The 23,096-nt window shown below is 37.0% G+C and overlaps 1 protein-coding gene across 1 annotated transcript in view; it reads right to left on the bottom strand.

The window, feature by feature from the left end:
• The window catches only part of GRM5 (glutamate metabotropic receptor 5), a 162,919-nt gene that overhangs the window by 59,209 nt on the left and 80,614 nt on the right, over window positions 1-23,096 (bottom strand). The window contains exon 3 of the mRNA XM_026087147.1: window positions 2,309-2,544. Within this exon, the coding sequence (XP_025942932.1) occupies window positions 2,309-2,544 (236 nt within the window). The remainder of the gene's footprint in view (window positions 1-2,308; window positions 2,545-23,096) is intronic.

The following is a 23,096-nucleotide window of genomic DNA, read 5'->3' as shown; positions in this document are numbered from 1 at the left end:
ATCCCCCCAACAATAAAGAATTAAAGCTATTATAGTCTGCTTTTTGTTCTTTTGCTATAACAATCATGTCCTAGCACTGAATAAGATATTAAAGCTGAAGGAAAAAATAATTCGAACAATGCATTTGTAAAATTAGCCCTTTTCACTGTTCATGAATTGCAAATCAACAGATTGCAATTCTTACACATTTCCTTGTTTATTTGAAATTCCTAACTTTTAGGAACCTATTTGAGCTGCTGTTCATTCAGGATCTCTTTGTGGTAAATGTTCTATCAATGAGTGCTATGCAAAATGAGCTATTCAAGCTTTATGATTAAGTTGTCTCATCTCCATGAATGGGAGACAGCATTTAAAATAACATCTCCCTGCATCCCCRAGATGAATTTTGTGCCACAGTGAATTGTATTTTAGGCACTATAAAAGGCTCTGTAGGCACCCACATTTCACCGTTCCCAACCTTTCACATAAAACTGAAATTAGATTCCTCCAGTGTTGATAAAAAGTAAGTAAAAAAGATACACAGACAAATCTAGTTGAAATGTCATTGCTAATGCAGCACACTGATAGAAAATAGGTCTTTATTAGGTTGTATCTAGTCATGCCCACTGTACTGACATCTCAGGAAAGAGATCTACAGCATTGCGGGGAAATCAATGAAGTTTACTGCCCCATACACAGTACCTGTCAATAGAGCAAATAAAATCTGTGTCAAGGCATATTGGAAGGATAAGATAGGAAAAATATGTTGAATGTTTAAAGTGTACCCTGAGATTTTGGGATTCCTAGATTCAATTTCCAGCTCAGCCACAAACTTCTTCTGAGACCTTGTATAAAACTGGAGAAAGACTTAGGAACCTAAAGTGGGACTTAGGTGGGATTTTGTGATGTGCAAATCTGTGGCTTTAGCTCTTAAAACCTTTTCCTGGCCTCTCGGRTGTGTGGAAGGTATTCATGTTTTTAGGAGGGAAGGTCTCTTGGTGCTTCGAGCTGTGGTCCGACTTATGCCCAGCACTGCGCTTCATAGCTTCAAAGCTACATCTCCCACTTACCACCAGAACACCTGACCATTAGGTCTTCTCTTTTGCTTCCTTATTTTTTCCATTAATTTAAATGTCTTTTAAAAAGTCGAATAATAGGTAAGTGAGAAGGGCCTAGGATAAAAAATTCCTTTCAACATAGCTGTTTTTTTGCAATAAGTTGCTATCATCTCAACGGCACAGGAGAGCCTTGACAGCATTCATACATCTGCACAGGCATGGAGAAATTCTGTTTCACATGCAGTGAGATTCAYTACCTACAAAAGAGTCACTGTATGTCTGTTTGTAAGGCCTCGCGCCTGTTTTCTCTCTGCCACAAGACAACGATGAAGGATCCACTGCATCCGTACCAATTTTGCAGAGAATATCTAATACTTCCATTGCAGCACAGAGACTTACTTCTAACAAATAAAGGACGGAGGGTATTTCAGTCAGAACTCGAAAGCTGTTGCCCCTCATGATTTTAAAGATAAGATAACAATAAAAAGGGTATTGTCGTAGCACTGCTGGCATGTCATGATATAAAGAGTAATCAATATAAGAAATAAAAAAATGGAAAAAAATCACATCTTTTTGGAATAAAAATATTTTTGCCACTCTTTTGGAAAAATGACAAAATGTTGTGGCAGTTTTTGCTAAAATCAGTATAATTTCATGCAAAATATCAYCTTAGTCAAAACGGCATTTCCTGAAATGACTCATGTCTGAAAGAAAACTTAGTTAAGGACATCTTTTAAGCCACCTAGCCTTCTATATGAAACATACAAATAATCTTCTTCACTTGACCATATGAACTTTTGATAACTTTTAGTATATTAATTCTCTCATTATTCCTGCAAGGTAAAGCAATATTATTACTCCTGTTTCGGAAAAGTAGCACTGAATCTTGGAGGACAAGATTTTAAAAATTATTTAGATGCCTAGGGAGGTAGCGTAGCCTGAAGGTTTTGACATATAGGAATGAGTTAGGCACTAAGGAACTATCTATTTGTTTCTTTAGAGATCTAAATACTCTCAAAATTGTGGCTGTTGTCAATTTTGAAAAWTTTAATTTTGACTAATGCAACTTTTGCTTGAGGGCAGTGTCAGAGCACTGGACCTTGGCTGTTGAGGTCTGACTTCCCTCACTCTTTGACTAGTCCTTCTCTTGTGGGAAGAACCAGGATGGCAGCTCCAGACCACTCACTGTCGCACCAGGCCAGCCTGCTTTAGCTGTTTATCAGACTTTCAGTCACATGGATTTGTAGAGCAGAAGTAATGAACGCACTTACTCGTGCAAGTCTTGTTGTATTTAGGATTCTCCTGAGGAAACCCTTCCAGTCGGCACTGGAACCTGTGCTGCCAAAATTCCTGAAACCATGGATTTCGGTGATTGGTTTCTGGCCGAAGCTGTAGGTAATAATCATCAAACCATTTCACATCAGGAGACTGGAGCTTGATCGTTATTCCACCGACAGCTTCACGCTGATACCCGTCTGTCACATCATACCGGTCTGCCCAGCCATCACTGCAGGGATAAACAAAAGAGAGACAACATTAACCTTTCAAAAGAATAGGAAAGGAGATTTTTTTTTTTGAAAATAGCRTTAGGAGCCTGAGAGCAAACCCACACCTGTGACTCTGAGTGGAGTTTGGTAAAGCACTGGTAATACCTCTGGAAGTGTTCAGTGTTTTCTGTTTTCTTACACTTGCTTGTRATTGGCACCTTTTGCTCACATAATATGTTCTTCGTCCTCCACTTCAGGTAACTGAAACAATGTTAACAAATCACAGGTTCTGAAAGGCTGTTTTTAGGCACATCTCTGCATCACAGTGAATCCCACTGAGCTCTGGAAAGAAAAAAGTTGGACTCAGTGTTTTACTGACCCCAGGGTGACGTTACTCATGTCTGAAAGGCGGTAACCTTGAGAGCAGGCACTCTCAGTGCTGGGAGGAGGACTAGCAGGGTCGTGCTGTAGACTGTGTCTATACTGCATAACGGAGCAAGGCACAAGCACTGCAAGATAATTGCRAATGGGCTGACACTGCTCAAGCAGAGATATCAATAAATCCTCTCTGCAGACAGGACTGATGGAGCTGGGCAGAGCATCATGCAGGTGTAGTATGTTGCTTCTACTCCTTGGTTGTTGGTGGCTGGAGCACTGCGGACTTGTGTGACATTGTTCTGCACGCAGCATTTTAATCCCCTTCTCTTAACCTCTCTGCTTGCTAATGGAAGATACTAAAACCTTAATGTCATAAACATCTCAGGGTAATTCCCCTCCCATCGGTTTGGTAATGGATTTCCTTGGACAATCTGACATTTTAAAAATTTTACTCAACTCTACTAAAAATACACATATCTCGCTACAGCATTGCAGACTGCTGTTTTGTCATGAACATGATATTTAAGTTCTTGTAAAACCCCAGGTCTTACAGTCAGGATTATAAAAGAATCACAGACTTTCTTTCTTTCTTTCTTTCTTTCTTTCTTTCTTTCTTTCTTTTTCTTTCTTTCTTTCTTTCTTTCTTTCTTTCTCTTTCTTTCTTTACAGTCAGGATTATAAAAGAATCACAGACTTTCTTTCTTGCTTTCTTTCTTTCTTTCTCTTTCTTTCTTTCTTTCTTTCTAAAAATATTTTTATATATTTATAAAAATCACTGATGTTAACAATTGCATAGAGCATCTTTAAAATCCCAAAGGCTGAATAACTGGGGGGGGAAAAACTTATTTTATATTATTTTAAAACTTCTTGAGTTGTGTTGTTCTGTTGCTCTATTTAGGTCATCTACTGCCTGGTTTCAGCTTTGTTCCTGTATTTCAGAGCATGCAGGAAGTCTGTCCCTAGCACATTCCCTATTCTCTACATGAGGACTCCACTGGCATGGCACATTGCACAAGTCATGATCTTAGACAGTGACTCCTTTTGCACAAGATACCATTTTTGTGAAGCCTGAAATCTGACTCCATCTTATTAGCATATCTGCGATGCCAGTAAAAGCAACTTCCCCAGCGGCAAAAATAATATCCAGTGTCTGGAATGAAAATGAAGGGACTATTAGACRTGCTTCAGATTTCAAATGAAGTGCTTTACTCAGCACAAAAAAMCAAAATATACATTCATGAATGGAGAAAGATAAGCACTGATTTTCAGCTCAAATACAACACTTTGAAAATTTACCTCCAAGCTTGCATCCAATTAAGGATGAACACAGATGTTAATGTTCCCAAATGCACTCAGGAGTCTCAATATTGGCAAACACTCCACCTTCTATCAGGACTATTTACTGGTCTAAGAGTTAGAACCATTTACAGGTTGTTTTGATGATAAAAGCCACAGAAGTGTTTTTTAAATGTAGGAATGATTTAACCTTTCCTTTGAAATATTCACCTCAATCTGTGGCAAGTTTTTAAGTGTTTTTATCCTTCATCATAAAATTTGATACGTTTTATGAATGCAAGAAGTAATAGATTTTCTGTAGGTTTTAAAAAAATAATAATAATGAATCGAATTTACCAGAATGAGATCTGTGCTGTGAGTATCTGAGCTTTATGAGTTGTCTCGTAAACAACTTCAGAAGGAACTGCTTTTTCTGTAATTAATTTCGTCATCATTTTTTAAAGGAAGAGTTTTGTAGACCTAATCCAGCAGAATGCCATAAAATTTGTAGTATTACTTTATGAATGATTATCCCCTCTAAGAAGATTTGAAATAATGATACCATTTTATAACTTTAAGTTATTAAAAAGAAGTGAAATAACAGTTTCAAATAGCATACCCTTCTYCTCAACTTTTTCATGGAAGGACCTCTTAATTCAACAGAGCTGCTCTTCAAATAAGTATTTCAGCTTAGCCTTTGGGGCCAAAAGCTGCTAGGAGACTAATGTGTAAGATTTAATCAAAGTGCAACACCTCAAATGGACAAGGTAGCAAAGCAAGTGCTCAATTAATATCTAAAAGCCAGTGAAAGTGGAGCAGGATAACAGCTTGCACAGAAATGCAAAAGCAGCAGTAGCATGTGCTCTTTYGATTGTGGAGCCATATTACAGTAACAACACTAATATTTGTGATATTAGTCCAGTCCCATCCTCTGAACTCACTGAGGGGTGTGAAGTTGAGTTAGAAGGGGACAGAGAGGGAGATATCTGCTTACTTTTGTGCAGATGCCCATTCCCTCCTCAAACCTTCTTTCTTCTCCTAATGTAAAATTACATTTTACTGTAATAGCTAGTGATATAATTTCAGTCCATTGGTAATTTTATCATGAACCCTTCAAAATGGTATTGCCCATCACTAAAATCTACCGGTTCAACTGAAGAAAGATGTTTTGGGTCCAGAAATCAGTATAGCAAAGAACTCCAACAGAAATCTACTATAATCTCCACTATAGCCCACAGAAGTGGTGAGGTGTATATGCTACCACTGATGAAGCAGAGGACAGTACTGGTGAAAAAGAGGTTTCTTTTTTTATTATATTAGCAGTGGGGGGTGTAGGATGCTCAGGTAARCAAGTGGTTGAGAACAGCTTCCTCACAGATAGTAAAAAAAGTCCAGGTGAACTGTGCTCCAGTAATGATTATGAAGAGTTTCAACAGATTAAAGCTAATGTGGATATCCTTGATAAGCAGCTACACAGTCTTGGTTTTTATCCCTTGTGTGGGCACAGTCCTTTCAATTTTATTCTGATTTATGGAGCTCTTGATGCTTTTCACTTATGTCCTCTTGCAGAGYGTATTTGTACTTGTAGTTGGAGCATTTGACTTTTCTTTGAACTCTTATCTCTTTTCCTTTCTTATGACCCTAACCTAAATTAACTTTTTCTGAAGTCATCTAACAGTTTAACTATTACTTTCAGTACAGTAGCAAATGCACTAGTCATTTTGGTCCTGACCTATGTCCTTGGCATCATGGCAAACTGCAAAGACCAGCAGTCATCCTCACATGTACTGCAGAAACATGTAAAATAAGGCTTGGGATCATCCTTTCACTTCTCCATATTTTTCTATACAAGTAATACAGGACCATTTTGGGAGAGACAATTTATTTGAAGGGGTTTTCCCATGCTGCATGCAAATTACCTTACTGTATGTCATGATTGCTGTAAGATGTATTTACACACAAGCTTGAATTTAGAAGTTAGGTTAGATACCCGCAGCAACAGGGAGGTTTGCATAGGGCAACGTACTCCACTGTCCAGGTAAGAATGGCAACTTGCGCTGTGTGTGTTTTTGTAGGCTTGCTGTGAAAGTATGCAAACTAACTGCCCAGCACAACCTGAAAAACAGGGCTTGAAAGGACATAGAGAATAAATAATCCATTTGCCAACCCTAGGGTAATTTTCTGTATATCTATATCACTCTAGAAAGGATTTTGTCATRTTGTATATAAAAGTCTCCAATTCCTCAACCTTCTTGGGTAATCTATTCCTGTACTTAACTATGTCTACCAATAGAAAACTCTTTCCTGTGTAACATAAATACATAACATAAAACATAAACAGCTTACACCTGTTACTTCTTATTCTATTTATCATGGAGATGAAGAGCAGACTGAAAGTTACCTCAAATCTCCCTTCCATGTCACAGTCAATGCAGTATAGGTATATCCTTAACTTCATCAYTGCCACATAAACTTATAAAGGCAGAAATTGTCTCCACAGTCAGGGTAAGCATTTTATGTATTGAATCATTTTATATGGGGGAGGCATAATAAGAGGAGAGAAAGAAATCTTTTCCAAAGCCTAACATAYTCCTACAGGTCACGAAAGAAAACACTTCCCTCGGTTCTGTCCCAGTCCCTCCTCCATTACCTCTCTGCTGACTCTTTGAGGATTACCTCCAACTGCAAARGAAATACTCAGAATGAGTATGAGAATGTTGTCCCATATTCTTATGTGCCTTTTGTTAGTTCTAACATTGCTCTAATTGGGACTAAGGCAATTCATTAGCTTTGGGGCTTCAATTTTTGCAGCCAGATACTCTAGTTGTAAGACCTAGCTCTTCCTAATAGCTCTTCCTAAAAGCTGGAAAACATAMGTTCAGAACTGAAGAATAAAGACATTTTCATGCACCAGACTTTAAATTCTTTACCTCTGTGTACCTTCTATGTACAAGAAATATGTACTGCTTTTTAARCAACGGACAAATGTCCTTAAAATGATCTTGCTCGGACTTAAAGATAAGGTTGTGGATGAAGAAATCTTGCTGTGAAAGAAAGTAGAAGTTAGACAGCTGCAGCACCAAAAGTAAAAGCCTCACACTGAGATATCTATCAGGTGTGCTCAGTAATGYCTATATCTTATTCATCAGCTTGTCAGAGTAGAAAGTTGTCAATAAGGTAAGACGCCTATGACACATGCAGATTTGGCTGCTGTTAATATTACACTTGCATTCAACACAGTGGGGAATTCTTTCTCAGGATCATGACTTGTTTTCCACTTGTCCAGTTGTTTTGTGTTTGTACTCTTGACTGTCACACTAACGTCTGTTGTATTTTCCTTAAAACTTGCYGTGTAATATATGGTAATATCCATACTGTATCAAACAAAATGTACCATTGTTAAGGGTGTTTCTAAAAATAAAATTATACCATTCAGGAAAATTCTCATGCACCAAAAAAGAATAAAGAATCGCAGAAGGAAGGAAAAAAGGAAAAGTGAATTATACTGTTGCAGTACTAGCAATAGATGAACTTGAAATAGGAAGGCAATTATCGTAGCCTCCTTATCTGTTGTTAGAATTTATTTGCATGTTTACATTGTCCCACTTGTGGTTTTTTGAAGGATATGTCAGGGTGATGGAGAGTTTAGTCTAAGATATCCTTCAGCAAACAGAAGGGCAAGGTTCTGCCTCTGGTTTAAAGGTCTGTTTAGTTTACTCACAGTAAATCACAGCATGATTTTGTATCACAGAAAGGTTTCAATAAATGGCACCACAGACTCGACAATATTTGCAATGTTTATTAATGAATAAATATAACAATTAATGCATAAATATAKACTGCAATAAAATTGTTCAATGTTTTAGGTTATCTTTGTACAAACAGTTTTTTGGGTTTTTTTTAATATGAATAGAAAAGCAGAGGTCAAAGAAAGCCCTGTTTAAAACACTGGGTGCATGGTTGTGACAACAGYATGTGACACAGAACACCCTGCTCCTTATTCTTCCCCCAACAACCCTGGATATTCACGGTAAGGAATAAATCTTCAAACTCCTCTAGCTGAGCATAGCTGATCAAGTAGGACTGCTGTGGTAGGACCAGGATTTGTTGTTATGTTGTGTGTAAAGGTGTGGATTTTTTAGAATTATGTTTGCAGTGGTAAAATGCAAGAAACCTGAATGTGTYTTCATGGATTTTCTCTGTTTTGTCCTTTACCATCTTGCGTATGAAATAGCCAGCACAAATAGGAGCTTTCCTGGGTGGGTGGCCCTGTTGTGCTGACTTCAATCCACTTCACCTATCACATGCAGGGACTTGTGAGAGGAAGGAAAAACAATCTTTGCAAGAAGGTGCTGATACCCAGGAAAGAAGAGCTGCAGAACTGCATCTGCTATAAACCACTTGTTTGAACAAAGTGTTTTGGTTTCTTCTAGAAAGAGTTACTATGGAGGGAGGTGAACATTCAAGTGAAGAGCAGTACAGTTTCTGCAACAGCAAACTCATGCTTGAGGTAGTATAAAGAGGTAAGCAGAAAGATATTTAATGACTATAAAGACAATCTGCATGATGTTGATGTCTGCTTTGGGCTCATACAGTGTAGTCAAGAAATTGCTAATCCTCCTGAAAAATGTTTACAAAAAGGTGAGGTTAGTCACTCCCTGTCAATGAGATAAGAATTTAAGTCAAGAAAATGTCTTGAAAAAGACAGGATGGACATTTCTCCAAGAACATTCCACATCTGTTTGATGTGTGGCATGAAGATCAACAGCATGCYACTGTTGTCAATCTGCTGGTCAGGGATAACGGGGATTTGCAGAGCCAACTGACACCCTCTACAGGACTAGCAAATGGTTAGAGTTACACGTCACTGTGAACAGGACAAAAGAAGAGAACTACTGCCACCTTCAACTAGATAAGAGAATGTGGAAACCTTTACTTGCTTAGTAAGAGTCATATGAGGCAATGACTGCTCAAAAGAAATCATAAGGCACACATAAGTAAATGGACAATATGAARAAAGTTTAATGGGTGCAGGAAAAGCAGACAAAGGGAATAAGGAAGAGGTGTTGCCTCATACATGAAGGTTTCATTGACTTTGTCAGAGATGCATAACATGGAAGGAGTTAGAGCTATTAAAAGACTGCTGGTCATGCTTACAGGTGACAAGGATATGGAGCCTCCCATCATAGGCGTCTGCTTAATACCATCAAACCTGGAAGACAATGTGGATAAGGCTTTTTGTGAGCAGCTACCCAAGCATTCTCCAAAGCACAAGACTTAGTGCTAATGAGAGGTGGAAGAGAAATGCTGAAGATGGTCTGGCAAGTTCTTGGAATGAACAGGTGACATTATTTGGGTATGGGATGTATCTAGTTACAAGAGACAGGGGGCTCTTCTGTAGTTGTTTAAAAGTCTCCCCATAGGTGGGGACTGCTTGAGAAGATTAAAAYAGAAAGCAACTTGGGTGAGAACAACCAGAAAAAAATAGCATTTATGACTCTTAAAAGAAGAAAAGAGGAATAATAGCAAATTTCATTAAGCCCAGAAAATTTCCAAGTTAAATCTGTTGGAAGGACAATCTAAGGAATTGAAGAGTTAAAAAGTACTTTGTACCATCAGATTGGGACACAAACTAGTGCCATGCAGAAAAAGGCTAGGAAATACAGTAAGACAGTAGTGTGACTATATCACAAGTGGAAATATATAAAAATCTAGGATTATTGGGGATCGGCATGAAAGAAAAACATTAATAATTATTAAAAAAGAGTGATAAACATGAGTGATAAAATGAGAAAGGTCAAGGCACAAAACGAGCTGCAACAAACACCGGGACATCAGAAGTTGCACTAACCAGTTCTCCAGTTACCTCATAATGAGAGAAAGACAAAAGAAGACATTGACCTGCAACTGTCAGGAGAAAGCTACCAAAGAAAATTCCAGGGTGMCTTTTAAAATCACTCTTAACAAAAGAAAAAGCAAGTAGTTAGCTCAATTAACAGTAGCAACAGAAGTTATGTCTCAATCAAGAAGTGGAAAGGTGATCTAGAAAACAGCCTTGATTGAATTATTTGAGGATTTGTAACCTAAAGAAATAAACACAATACCAGGAGAGGGCTAATAACTGTTTTCAAGTACATTAAAAGCTCCTGCAAAAAGAAGATCGTTATCTCTTTACAGTCTTGATGTTAGATAGGAAAAGAGTTAATAGACTTAAACTGGGAGAAGAAGCACTCATTTTAGATCTCAGGAAACTATTCCTCACTATAAAGAGTATGAGAAACTGGAAGAGATTGCTTAGGGAATCTGGGGAGTCTCAGAGAAGAGGTTAGGCAAACATCTGCCTTGTATATGTGACCCTGCCTTGGCAAGAGGAGAACGGTGGGCTACTTTACTTCCTGAGAGCCCTTCCAGCCCTGTATTTGTATTATCTTATGTTAAGGTTTGTGATATGTCTGGGAATGTGGATTTTATAAAAACTGGGTTGTTCAGAAGAAAGAATGCAAATGCACCTGCTTCATGATTTCCCCAGCTTCTTATGACATTTTACCTTATTTCTTTTCTTATTATTGTATTTTTTCTCTCCCCTCAGTGGGATGTGAAACATCCACAGACAACAAAAATTGAATAAGTGTTAATTATGTGTCTGACTATACACATGAGCAATTCCATTGATTCAATAAGGCTACTCAGGAGTGTGAAGTTGGTCACATGCTTGTGCCCCTGCAGAATCAGGATTCCTTTTCAAGAGAGGAAGCACTGAAATTAACCATCTGGAAAAGCACTTCCTCCTGCACAAGATGAAAGAAACAGGGTAAAATCTTCTCCTAATTAGAGCTAGTTAACATTTTACACAGTCAAGATGTTCTAAATGAAAAGTCTTTTTTTTTTTTCTGAACTAGAAATGCTTGGGTTTTGTTACTTTTTTATTCATTTTTCAATCTTTTCAACATAATTCTAAATGAAAATATTATTTTTTCTCTCATATATTTTTTTCATGAGAGGAAGGGTATGAAATATATTTCTCAAGTAACACTAGCTCTCAGGACAATAAAGATAATCCTTTTTATTTTTAAAACAGAAAAGACTTTACATGTTCTCTAATTAATACACTTAGCCAAGAGTCTGAAGTAAGCACAGGTTTGGCAGTTTAAGGCCAGCCACTCAGCTTTGAATATTCAAGTCTAAAATTCTGTATTATTGACCCTACACACAAGTTCTGTTACTTTCATAGTCCAAATCACTTCAGTGACAGAAACTGAAGTGCTAATGCCAATAAGTCCATGATAAGACATCAGATCTGAACAGCTCCAAAGTGACTGCACAAACTGACATACCTACCTACTCACTGGGTGCAGCACTTACTGTTTTCTTTGCTTGCAACCTATGCAAATATTACAAGTTTGTTTCTGATATTTCTTTGTTCTTAATCATAGGGTTCAGATTTTTCTTGATAATGTTCATTTCAACGAATATTTTTAGCTTCTTAAGAAGCCTTCCAAGGAAGCAGTGAAAGTCTGCAACTTTCGAAGGCCAACTGGATTAAAAAATGTTTCAAAAGAAAAAAAAAMCCCTCTCTGATAAAGGAATGAAACAGACACTATAATTGGTAATTTCTTCATTCAGTACCACAAGATCCCTCAAGGCCAGTTTTAGATTGAACATCCCTGAATAACAGCAAAGTCTTTTATCTATTTTGCTGTCTTTCTGTGTCACATCCTGATATTACAAATCCAGACTGGAACTTTATTTTGTCGAGAGTCAAGTATACAGAGAAAGATACACAACCTGTGACTTGAAGAGTTTTACTTATAATCTGCTTCAAAATTTAGCAAGCACATATATTGGACAGTAAAAGAGAAGCAATGCAACGAGGTTTTATTGTGCAATTCCACAGACCCAAAAATGACTGCAGCCCTTTTCAATCCCTCCATTATATGAAAATTTGACCATAAGCTCATTTTAATCTAATCATACTAATATAAGTTAAGCACCAGTATATTGCAAATATACCTTTTGGCCAGTGGGGAGATTTTTGTTAGATGCTCWCTTTGAAAGAGTTAATCAGGGATATTTTATTAATAAATTTATGGGGAAAGGTCTAGAGTGAATTTCATGCCTTCCAGGCACCTGACATACTGAAATGTGAAACCATCCTCCTTAAACATGTGTAGCATGTAGAACTTACTTGAATTGCTTCACTAAAAAATGATGATACATGATAAAATGTAAATGTGAATATGTTAAGTTGGTCTCCCCCCAAAGTGAACACAATTTTTTTTCACGACATAATGCATTCACTGGAGAGCCAGTTCCCTGCTATACGTGTGTTATTTGAAAATTATTGGAATATTTTCTTGCTCTGCTTCAGTGAAATGGTTCAGGGAATTTTTTTTAAGAGTGAAAAGAAACATTTTGCCTCTCTGACACACCTAAATCCCAGTGAGATTAATAATAGTTTTTGTGTGGTTAAGTTATTAGAGCTAAGACTCCTRTAGATACCACTTAAGTTTCTTTTCCTAGGACTGTGAAGTGGTCTGATCTCTGCTGCTCCCATGCCCAGCTCAGACGGGATGAGCAGGAAGAGATATGGTGCTATACAGCATGGAAAGATGGAGACATGTCCCCTAGTGTGGTGCGGTAAGTAACTCACTACAGCAAAAGTGTCTTTAAACTTGCTGGCTCTGGACAAACTATGGTCACTTAAATGCCATGAGTCAGCAGCAGTGATCTAGAGAAAACAGCCTGAGGATCACTGTGAAAACTGGCTGGGATATTCAGTCCATTCCCAATCACTACTTCTAAGATTAGACAAAATGCTGAGAGATATATGTAGGCAACAAAAATAGACTCCCCACCCTCCCTTTTGTAAACATTTCCATTYATTTTCTAAATTGAAAATGCAGCAGTATCTTGGGACCTGTTGAGCTGGTTTCTTTCTCTCTAAATTCCCTCCCCCACTTCAATATATAGCTAAAGCTATTACAGTTAATGAGTGCATTCATTAGGCTGGAGACTGGTCTTTTTTGTTATGCAAAAATCTGTTTGCAGGCCACATAATGATGATGGAAACTGCTGTTCTGCCCACGTGTAACCATTCTTCTGCCAAAACTCTGACGGACAGCATTTGAGAATTTTTCTCCACCTGTGTAGGAGTTTGTTGACTGAGTGGCTGTCTTTAATTTACCTTTCATTGTATTTTACTACCCTTTCAGGTTTTTTTCTATATCTTAAAGGCTCTAAAAACATTAAACAGTCCTCAYGCTTTTCTGCAAAGAGCTGCCAGTCTCGCAAAGGTAGATTTTTTTTGTTTTGTTAAAAAGGGAGGGAGAGGGATCTTCATTTGGTGAGCAGCTGTAAATTGTTGCATTTAGATGAGTTCATCTTATAATAACTGTGTATGCAATGAATAGGGATTCTTGTCTTCCTGCCTGGCTTTTTTTAGATTGTAATTCCTCATCTTTGTCTTCCTTTTCATGCAGATTATAAAGATAAATGAATTTAAGGGTAATTCAGAAGAAAGAAATGAAGTGATTATTTTAGGCAGCATGACACACAAAGTCTTCTGCAAGATGATATCTAGTAGAAGTAGCTATGCAGTGAATTTAGCAGATACCTTGCCTAGGGGATTACTGGTACTAATTACTTGCGGAGTATCTAAACTTTGCCTATCTGAGAAAGGTTGTGATGGCRACTTGCAAGATTGGTAGTCTATAGAAACATCTAATTTGCATAAGAAAACAAAGAATTTTGCAGCTGCCTGCATCTGTATTTCAGAGCTGCAAAGCACAGTCTGACTCTAGTCCAGTCTACAAAAAATATAGTTTCCAGTGCATGATGCCTCTTCTTCAAGTAAGCTATCCTGTGTAGCTAACCAGACTAACTGGAGGTTGTTATACCAGTACATAAAAATTGTATGGGCTATTTATACCCGTACATATAAATTATTTGGGCTATTTTTCTAAATTAAAGAGAAATCTAACTGGGTGTTGCCCTGCACAACACCAAGGTTGTTCAACATGTGTAGCATGCTCTGTTGATTTCTGAATAATTAGCAAATAGAAGGTAAATATTTGACATATTGCCAACAATAAAGAGGCTTTGGATACCTAGACAACTTGATGAGGTCTTCAAATTACGTTTTCCTAGCATCTAMTGTAAAGCTCACGTGCTACGTTTTAAGCCCCTCACTTATGAGAGGATTGTTTGTTGCCTTCGTTTTTAGAGTAATCATTCACATAGATTTCCTGGAGACCCTCCCATGCTTGGTCACAATCCCATGCTGAAGCTACCGCACAGGTSCCATATGTCACCAGCCTTCTCCCTGTAACTACCAGGAGGTGCTGTCAAGACTTTAATAAGGGGGTGGGAAGAGTAAGGAGGCTTGATGGATGGTTCCTTCTCAAGAGGAGATGTTGGGAAAAGAGGTGAAGGAACCATTTATTCAAGTTTCACATTAGATAAGGACTTCCAAAAGAGAGTRGCAGTAAGGCGTTCTGTAGGAAAAGCTAAAACACATTTGGGAATTGRCCATAATTTTCCTAGCCAGTTTTATCAAAATGGACAGCAAAATTACTTCCATCACTGTTTTGTTGTAGTATAGAAGGTTTACTTCACATACTTAAAGCATATGTGACAAATATGGCAGCAGCTTTTCTTTTCAACAACATTAATGCTGTTGACTCATATTTATAATTCACTCTAAGCTCCTCCAAATGAAAACTTCTCATAATGACAGCCTAAAAAACACCAGTTACATAATGTCAGCAGCAGCAGCAGCAACAAAGAAAAACAGGAAGGAAAAATAGTTCATCTATAAATATTTCCATTGAATACGTATTTGTATTGTGAAAATTATGATTTTTTTGTCTTCCCCAAAATGGCTGACTTTGATATAGTTTCTCAGATACTGCAGTGTAATGCACATTGCAATGTAATGTACCTAACAAGCATATATAATGAAAAGTTGAGAAAGGACCATGTACATGAAACACTGTCACAAAGCTATTTTCTCTGCAACCTATCCACCTGAAAAGGAAATGGCTCTAATGACCCTCCAGGAGGATCCACAATTTGTTCCACAGTGGCACAACATGATTATAAATATAAACCAATGCTATTTTTCTCCTCCTGATTAACTTTGCTTGCCTTGACTAAGATAATTTTTTATTATATCATGTCCACCAGGAGAAAAATAGCTTATTTCTAATTGGAATTCTCTAGAATCAATGATTTAGTGGGGCTGCCATCTATGGAATGATTTTCCGTTAGATATCCAGGCACAGTGTTTATGGATATGCAACAAGAGTACTTGTGCCAAGTTCAAATGTAGTCACAAGAATGAATAGATWCTTGAGATAGCCTTGCAACTGGAAAAATAATTCAGAAATGGGTAAAAAAAAATTGATTTTTGTAAAACTGAGCTTATTGACTGAAAATGTACTATACATTCCTATAAATAGATATACACAGATATGTATGTCTTTATATATGTGTGTGTATGTATTCATTTCCTCTGACTATACRTATTTAAAGCATTTTTTTTACCTGAAAATGTATCAGGCATTCATGAAAATGAAAATGAAATTGCAAYAGAAAATCCAAGATGTATATATACCAACTATTATGTACTCTGTTGTACATATTAGTGAAATTGTTAAACCTATTATAACATCATGAAACATAATTCAAAAGAAAACTTGAGATGTTGCATCTAATTATTTCTATAGAAGAACCATTTTAATTTTAACTAATATATTTAATCTTTGGACGTATAAAGAAGGAAACAATGAGTACAGGTAAAACAGTATATTTGCATAGATGCAGGTATTCTGAACAGGTGCAAATATTAAACATAGTTAAAAAGTCAGACAGWACAAAATTAAATTTCAAGGAACACAGCTATATTTCATATATCTTATCAGCTATTTTTAATAATACCGCATATATTAATATATAACTTTCCCATTACCTTGGGGAGAATTTGATGATTTATGACTAATCAGAAGTTTTAGGGTAGATTTTTAATGCAATTCTTGTTTTTTTGTATTTGTAAAAATGTGTGTGTGAAGACATGGAGAAAAATGTGTAGCTTGTCAGATAGGCTCTGTGAGAACACAAATAAGTGGAAGATGGAACAAACAGAGAGAATGATATGTTGACAGTCTTATTTGTATTTGGTTTTAGTCCCAATTTTAAAACCATACATACCTGTAAAGATTGCATTGATCCAAGAGACTGCACAAACACAGAGCTAAGCAGCTGCTTATGTTTCAGGATCATRAATATATATCTTAAATCTCCAGACTTCAGTGAATTCTCTATAACAAGTCTAGAGAGACCAATAGCAAATTTGCAGATGTGCAGTAGATTGCAAATTCCTTGTGTGCAAAAGTTTCAAAGTGACAAATGTTATGTAGGCTTTTTTTCAGAGAGAGCCTAAGTCATTTCAAGCCAATAGAGGAATAATCAGCACCCATTTAATTAATCAAAATTATAAAGTAATTAATATTTGCAATCMCCTGGGGAATCAGTAACGTTTTTAACATCCCATTCTGCAAGCTGAGCCAAGAGCAACAAAGGAAACCAARTCAGACCTCATATAATGAGCCAAGCGGGGTAAAAATGCTGAAATCCTGGTCCTGCTGATCAGTTGAAGCTTTGCCACTGACATCAGTGGGGACTGCCTTCCTAACTCTGTGCTCAGATGAAGATATATCCCTCTAATTAATTCAGCGTCTGCCTTCAGATAGCGCTGTATGTGATGGCTAGCTCATTGCTTGCGCTCATGTTGCTATTACCCATAGTTATCCATAGAATTCCCTTGTAGAACAGCTTTATAAGTAAAGTACTTCATCTTCTAAAACTCAGTCCACAATAACTCAGGTGCCATCGTCTGTAAACATGAAGTCCTTTCCGTCACCCATTTGACACACACTTCAACGATTATCAGATAAGGAACATCACAAGAAAGGTTCATTGTAGCCAGAAGGAAGAAATTGTGGCAAAGATCTTGTAACTCAAGCATTTCATCACTTGCTCTGTAACATTCAAAGCCAGCTTCATCTTGAAAACATTGTGTTATAATAAATGTGCTGAAATGACAGAGCTAATCTGTAATATATCCAGTGCAAGATTTGTGAAGCCTCGACTGAAAGATCCTTTGCTGCAGCAAACCACAAATCTACTCCAGGATGCGCAGCGAGTCTAAACAGGARTACATTCACATCTTGGTGGCATAATGTAATATGAAAACAGAGAGTGATTTCTTTTGCTTTATATTTTCTTTTGCTGAAGCAGCTTGCATTTTTTTCCCTCAGAGAGCAGATTAAAAAGCATCTTGTTCCAAAGAGAGTGTGTGTCTATACACTCAACTTGTTTTAAATCAACTACCTGAGTTAATTGGTACTTGGAGTTAGACATTTTAAGTAAGTGACCATAATTGCAACAGTAAGGCATGTCTTGATTTCTGTGTTAACAACCACATAAACATGACAGATTTAGTATCATAAGTACACAGAACTTACTTTACTAGGTCAAAACAAAGCTCACCAAATCCAACATACTCTCCCTGATAGTGTTCAGTATTTGATCAAGATCCAAAACAGAATTCAGATGAGTTCTGCAAACACCAGCTCACATTTACTGGGTGAGGATTTATGTTAGTAACATAAAGCAATAGCAGTCTGATTTGAAGTGTTCTTTAGGCATAACAAATCATTCCCATTTGGGGGTGGAGTAAAGAGTGCAGGTCACAGACTTTTTTTCCCTAAATCACTTCTAAAATATGTGAGTGCAGGGGAAAAAAAAAAAACACAAAAAAACCCACATGCAGTCAGTGGCTTCTTTTCCATCCCTTGATGTTTTGGTGTGTCACAGAAAAACTTAACCTTTCTCTAAATAAATATTGCTGAGATTTCTTTAAGCTGCTGTTCCACTCAATGACCTGTGTGGAGGAGGAATTTTAATAYAATGTGAAAGTACTCACAGCTACAAAGACCAGAAGAAACCATTAGATCAGGACCATTAGATTTTGCATAGTCTCTCTGCTCAGGTGGGGCTGGTTCTCGTTGATTAGCAYTTTTATGGCTCCTTTATTACACAGAACTGGCAGACAGTGGCCGTAACAAAAATAAGAATGAGAGGGGTGAGCTGCACCCTAGATATGTGAACTGCTTTTCCCATAAGAAATTTGCTTAAATATTTAAGTAGCCAATGCATAAAGTTGAAACCCAAAGCAACACAGAATATATTTGAGAGGAAAAGTATAAAAATGTGATGAGATCATCAGACTTTAAGCCAAAATGTGTCATTTAATAACTTATCTACATCTAACTCTAAGTCTGCCATAAAGAAAGGATTAGGATACGACCCACTTTCAGAGAAACTCCACTGAAGACAGTGCTTACACCCACGCAAAGCCCTTAAGACATCATAATCAGGCCTTCATTTCAATTTCAGAATGGTGATTATAGTCACCACCAATGCATATGGGATGTGAAATTTGTCAGTACCTCTGTGTCTCTGTCTCTGCAAACACAGGTCTTTCACTATAACTACAAGTTCATCTGCAAATATTGAGATTTTTTAAAATTATTTTTTGGCTTTAAATCTGATAGAAGAGACATAGAAAAGAAACGAGAATTAATGGTTTACAGAAAAACTAATATCACTCTGGGGTTATCTAGAAAACTTAGATGTCTATTTTATGGTACAATGATGCAACACTTATCTGACCAGATCTTTCAAAAACTGTATTCCAAAATGCATTACAGAACTGAACTATACACAGATGCCCACAGATAACATAAGTTTTAGAAAATAGTGATGCRAAACCAAAACCTGATCCTTTTTAATAAAATACGTTATAACTTCATGGAGTGASTGCACTTCTATATTGCAAACATATGTCACAGAAGATGTTTGATGAGTGACATTTGGGAAGCACCTTGCTAACATTTCAAAGCTGTATGCAAGACATAGCACAAGGCAGTGTGATTCCATYTGGAATTTTTTACTGCTTTCCTTAGTCTATCTAGGCATTTGATGTACTAAACCAATGAAAACTTATGATAATAGAGCATAAACTATCATGATTTATCAGTTAATACATAGCAAGGTCTTCCTGTGACAGGTGAATAATTGAAAAGTCTCCAACTAAAACAGTAAATTATGTGGCTCAAGTATGCTAATATATTTTGTAGCTTCTCCTCTCTGAATGACACAATAATTGTAGGGAAAACTCCCATGTTTTAAATACGTTGTATATTCATTTTCATTTAATAAGCTTTCATTCAGGGTTCATACTGAGGTCAAGGGCAAGACTCCTAATGACTTCAGCTATTTATCATTTGTGGCTTCGTGGGCAGCACAAATGCTGTTTCCTGCTGGGAGTAGTTTCATTAGTTTAGCTATTAGCATGRGTCTGAACCAAAACCTAGTCTGAATATTACAGATAGTTTCAGGTGGAAAAGTGGTTTCAGATTTTRTGGGTAGATAGTATGTGTTTCAGAAATCCGACTGATATCAGTCAGCATGACCAGCAGCAACACAAACTCTTTCTATATGATTTGCTTTTCTATATCTTAACTTTTCAGTTGCCTAGGTCAGTGATCCATAATTTTAGTTCAGTGCCTACAATATTCTAGGTATTTCATAAAAGATTACGGGAACATTTCTGAAACACCACAAATACTGAGGAAACAGATCTGTTGGTCAAATGGAAAGTAAGCTTTCAAAACTAGATACAATATCACGGGCAGGATCCATATCCATGTTGCCAAGCAACAGTTTATGACTAAGAATGCAAGATGTAAATAACAAAGGAAATATCAGAGTCAAGAAGAGATCCATGTCATGGCAGATCACTAAGCCATGTTGAACCTTGAAAGTATTTTCCTGAATGAAACCCTCAAGAGACATTCCTCTGTTCATTGGCATAGATGARAGATTAATTAAGGGCATGGACTTGCTTTTATAGCTGCAGGAAACATGAGAAAAGATAAATTAAAGTGAGAACTGGCTTTGAAAAAGAGTAACATTAATAAAGTTATAGTATCTAAATGTCTTAGGAGCACAAACCCAAATAAGTGACATGGGAACTTGTGGTCATGATGGCAAGGCTGAGTAGGAGCTTTTCTCAGCATRGTTATGTCATTTAAAAATTGTGGTACTAGGCTGGCAGAAGCCCTAGTGTAAACAGAACTGTACTAATAAAAACAGAACCTTTTAARATGGCTTATTTTGCTTATTCTACTCACACATCTTTTCCAAAGTAGATTAATCGTAAACCATTTAGAGTCTTCAAAAGTACCTTACAATAGTAAATCAATGGAGTTACTTGACTTTCTCAAAGAGAACGCACAAGAACTTTTCAAAAATGCTCCATGTAGCCCAATTCTGCTCTCATTGAGGTCAATACTAACATTTTCAGTGACTTCAAAGGGAACAGAGAAAAGGAACCAATGTGAAGCAAACAAAACAAAAACAAAACACTTCCCTATTGCCCACATTGAGGGACATTTAAATTTTAATAGAAAGAACTTTCATGCCAGCTTTAACTCGTTTTCATTTCAAAATCTATTGGAATATGTTGTTTGGGCCATTTAATCCTAATCAATTTGTAACAAAAGCTGTTGTGGCTTTTCTTACCAGATATACCCCTCAGCAAAACTCTGGCTCATAGTGTGCAAATGTACTAGTCTCGATATTTAAAATGTTTTTATTGATCTTTTAAATGCCTGCAACCTCAGGACTACTCTGTGAGAATTAAATAAAAATTGATTGTTTCAACTGAGTATTTTATTTGATTAGTTTTTAAATGTAAGTTATTTAACATTTACTGTAAGTTAACTGTTCTTTAATTTACTACTTTTTCTACTCTGCATTAAAGGTTATCCAGCATATTCTGAACAAACCAGAATAAGTTCATATATTTTCCTTTGTCACTCTCAGACTGAAGCCTGAGCATCAAACAAAGCATGTCAGATTTTCTCTGGATGATGTTTATTAATCTTATTCATCATCCTGGTATAAAATCTATATAGAATGCTTAAGAAAATGAAACTAATGTTCATCAAATGTGGTTATCTTTTTTCACATTCCTTTCCCTACAGGTAACATGCCAGTATATTTTAATTTCTTACTAGTTATAAAAATCGTATTATAAAACTCTTCCTTGAGCAAATTATTAATTGGGCTAGAAAGTGTGAATGGACATGCCTGAACAGTTTGATGGTTAGACCTTTACACTGGGAGACGAGGGATCTTAGAGGACTTTTTGGTAATTTATATGTAGTAGAACAGAAGTAGTATAGAGACCAAGAGATATGCAGCTCAGAATAGCTTCTGGCTTGGAGATGAGCAACTTACTGACAGCTCAGTTCAATTTCTACTCTGAGTTGGCAGAGAGAGGATCTGAACATGCGTTCCAGCAAGGGTCTATGAGTTTGGAGTGATGAAGGGTGGCACAACCATAGTCTTGTGAATGATGATTTGTTTCAGGTCAAAAGACTGTTGCATTCTACTACAAATTATTATTTAGCACATTTTCCCAAAGATATAAGGCTCCTACCATTAGGCTATAGGTCCATGTATCAGTTCCTCTCAGTAATATCTTCGGAATCTGTTGGACTATATCAAACAAAATCAACAAAACCTTAGGAATCTTGAAGACATGAAGTTTGGACAAATATTGTGAAAGCCAGCTATTGGAGGGAGTAAAAGCAGGTATTTGCCCTGAATATGCCAGAATTTCTGATCATGCAAGGGAAGTGCCCTTGTCATTGGGCTGCTTATCCAGTCTGCAGTAGGTACCCAGACCAACCACAGTGTATGCTGACACTTGCCCAGCCAAATATGCAGGGTCTGGGGGGACACCAGCAAGTACTGGGTGTCAAGGGCAGTTTTGGGATCAGGGTAGGTTTAGTGGGTATAGAATACATATCCACAGGAAACKTAGGTTCTCTAGTGCGTTGTGGAACATCTGGGAGAAAAATTCAGTGACAAATAACAGTATTGGGGTGGTTTGGATTTTCATGGAGGTATGGACAAAAGGAATTGCAGTTGGATAAATAAAAAAGAAAAAAAAATCCAACTGGAAAAAAACCTGTGTTTGAAAAGGCAGAGGTATGTAGTAGGGCAGAACAACTGTTCACAAATTGTGATGGGTCAACAGAGACTGTGGTGCATGGACTGGGAGGCACCCAGCAATGAGGAGTGACCGCTTGTTGGAAGCACAGCTACTTCATCATCTGAGAGAGAAATGCCAGAAGTGAATTATAATTTGGTCAAACTAGTGATGGAGCATGAGGCAAAATTTGGTCACATGAACCTGGCCAGTGAAAGAAGAATGTTGGTGTAAGAAAACAGCAATTACATTGGGCCTGAATACATCAGAGTAACAGCATTTTGCTTAAATGAGTAGGTCTTATACTGCATTATTTCCCTCTCTTTTACCTCTCCCAAGATGCAAAACTGTAAAGAAGTAATACAGCATGAGACAATGTAAAATAAAGGTATAATTAGTACTATGACAAATAAAAGAAAAGACATTGCAGATGCAGTATTTTTCAGGAAAAAAAAAAAGCAATTACACAAAAACCAATTGTATTTAGATGCCTCCAAAGTGTTTACACAGATTAAGTTTTGTGAGAAAGGTTTTGTAATTTGGGAAGAAGCATCCAATTAAAAATGAAATCAATTACAAAGTGCAATCAAGACTGAAATTGGAAGAGCCACCATGAAAATTAGTGGAATCCCCCTAATATGCAGGCCAGTGACGTCATGAAGAAGAAGTCAATCATCTCCCTATAAGTTACATAAATATTTGGGGTTTTACTCTGTTTTATTTGATCTGGCAATAAATCAGTGTATCCATATGGCTGGAATAGTCTTGGGTCCCACTTAGGACTGTCTGCATACC

The sequence above is a fragment of the Apteryx rowi genome, unplaced genomic scaffold, assembly GCF_003343035.1.
Source record: "Apteryx rowi isolate R43461 unplaced genomic scaffold, aptRow1 scaffold_705, whole genome shotgun sequence".
NCBI classification, from domain to species: Eukaryota; Metazoa; Chordata; class Aves; order Apterygiformes; family Apterygidae; genus Apteryx; species Apteryx rowi.
Note: the sequence above shows the minus strand (reverse complement) of the source record. Positions and strands in the feature narration are given on the sequence as shown.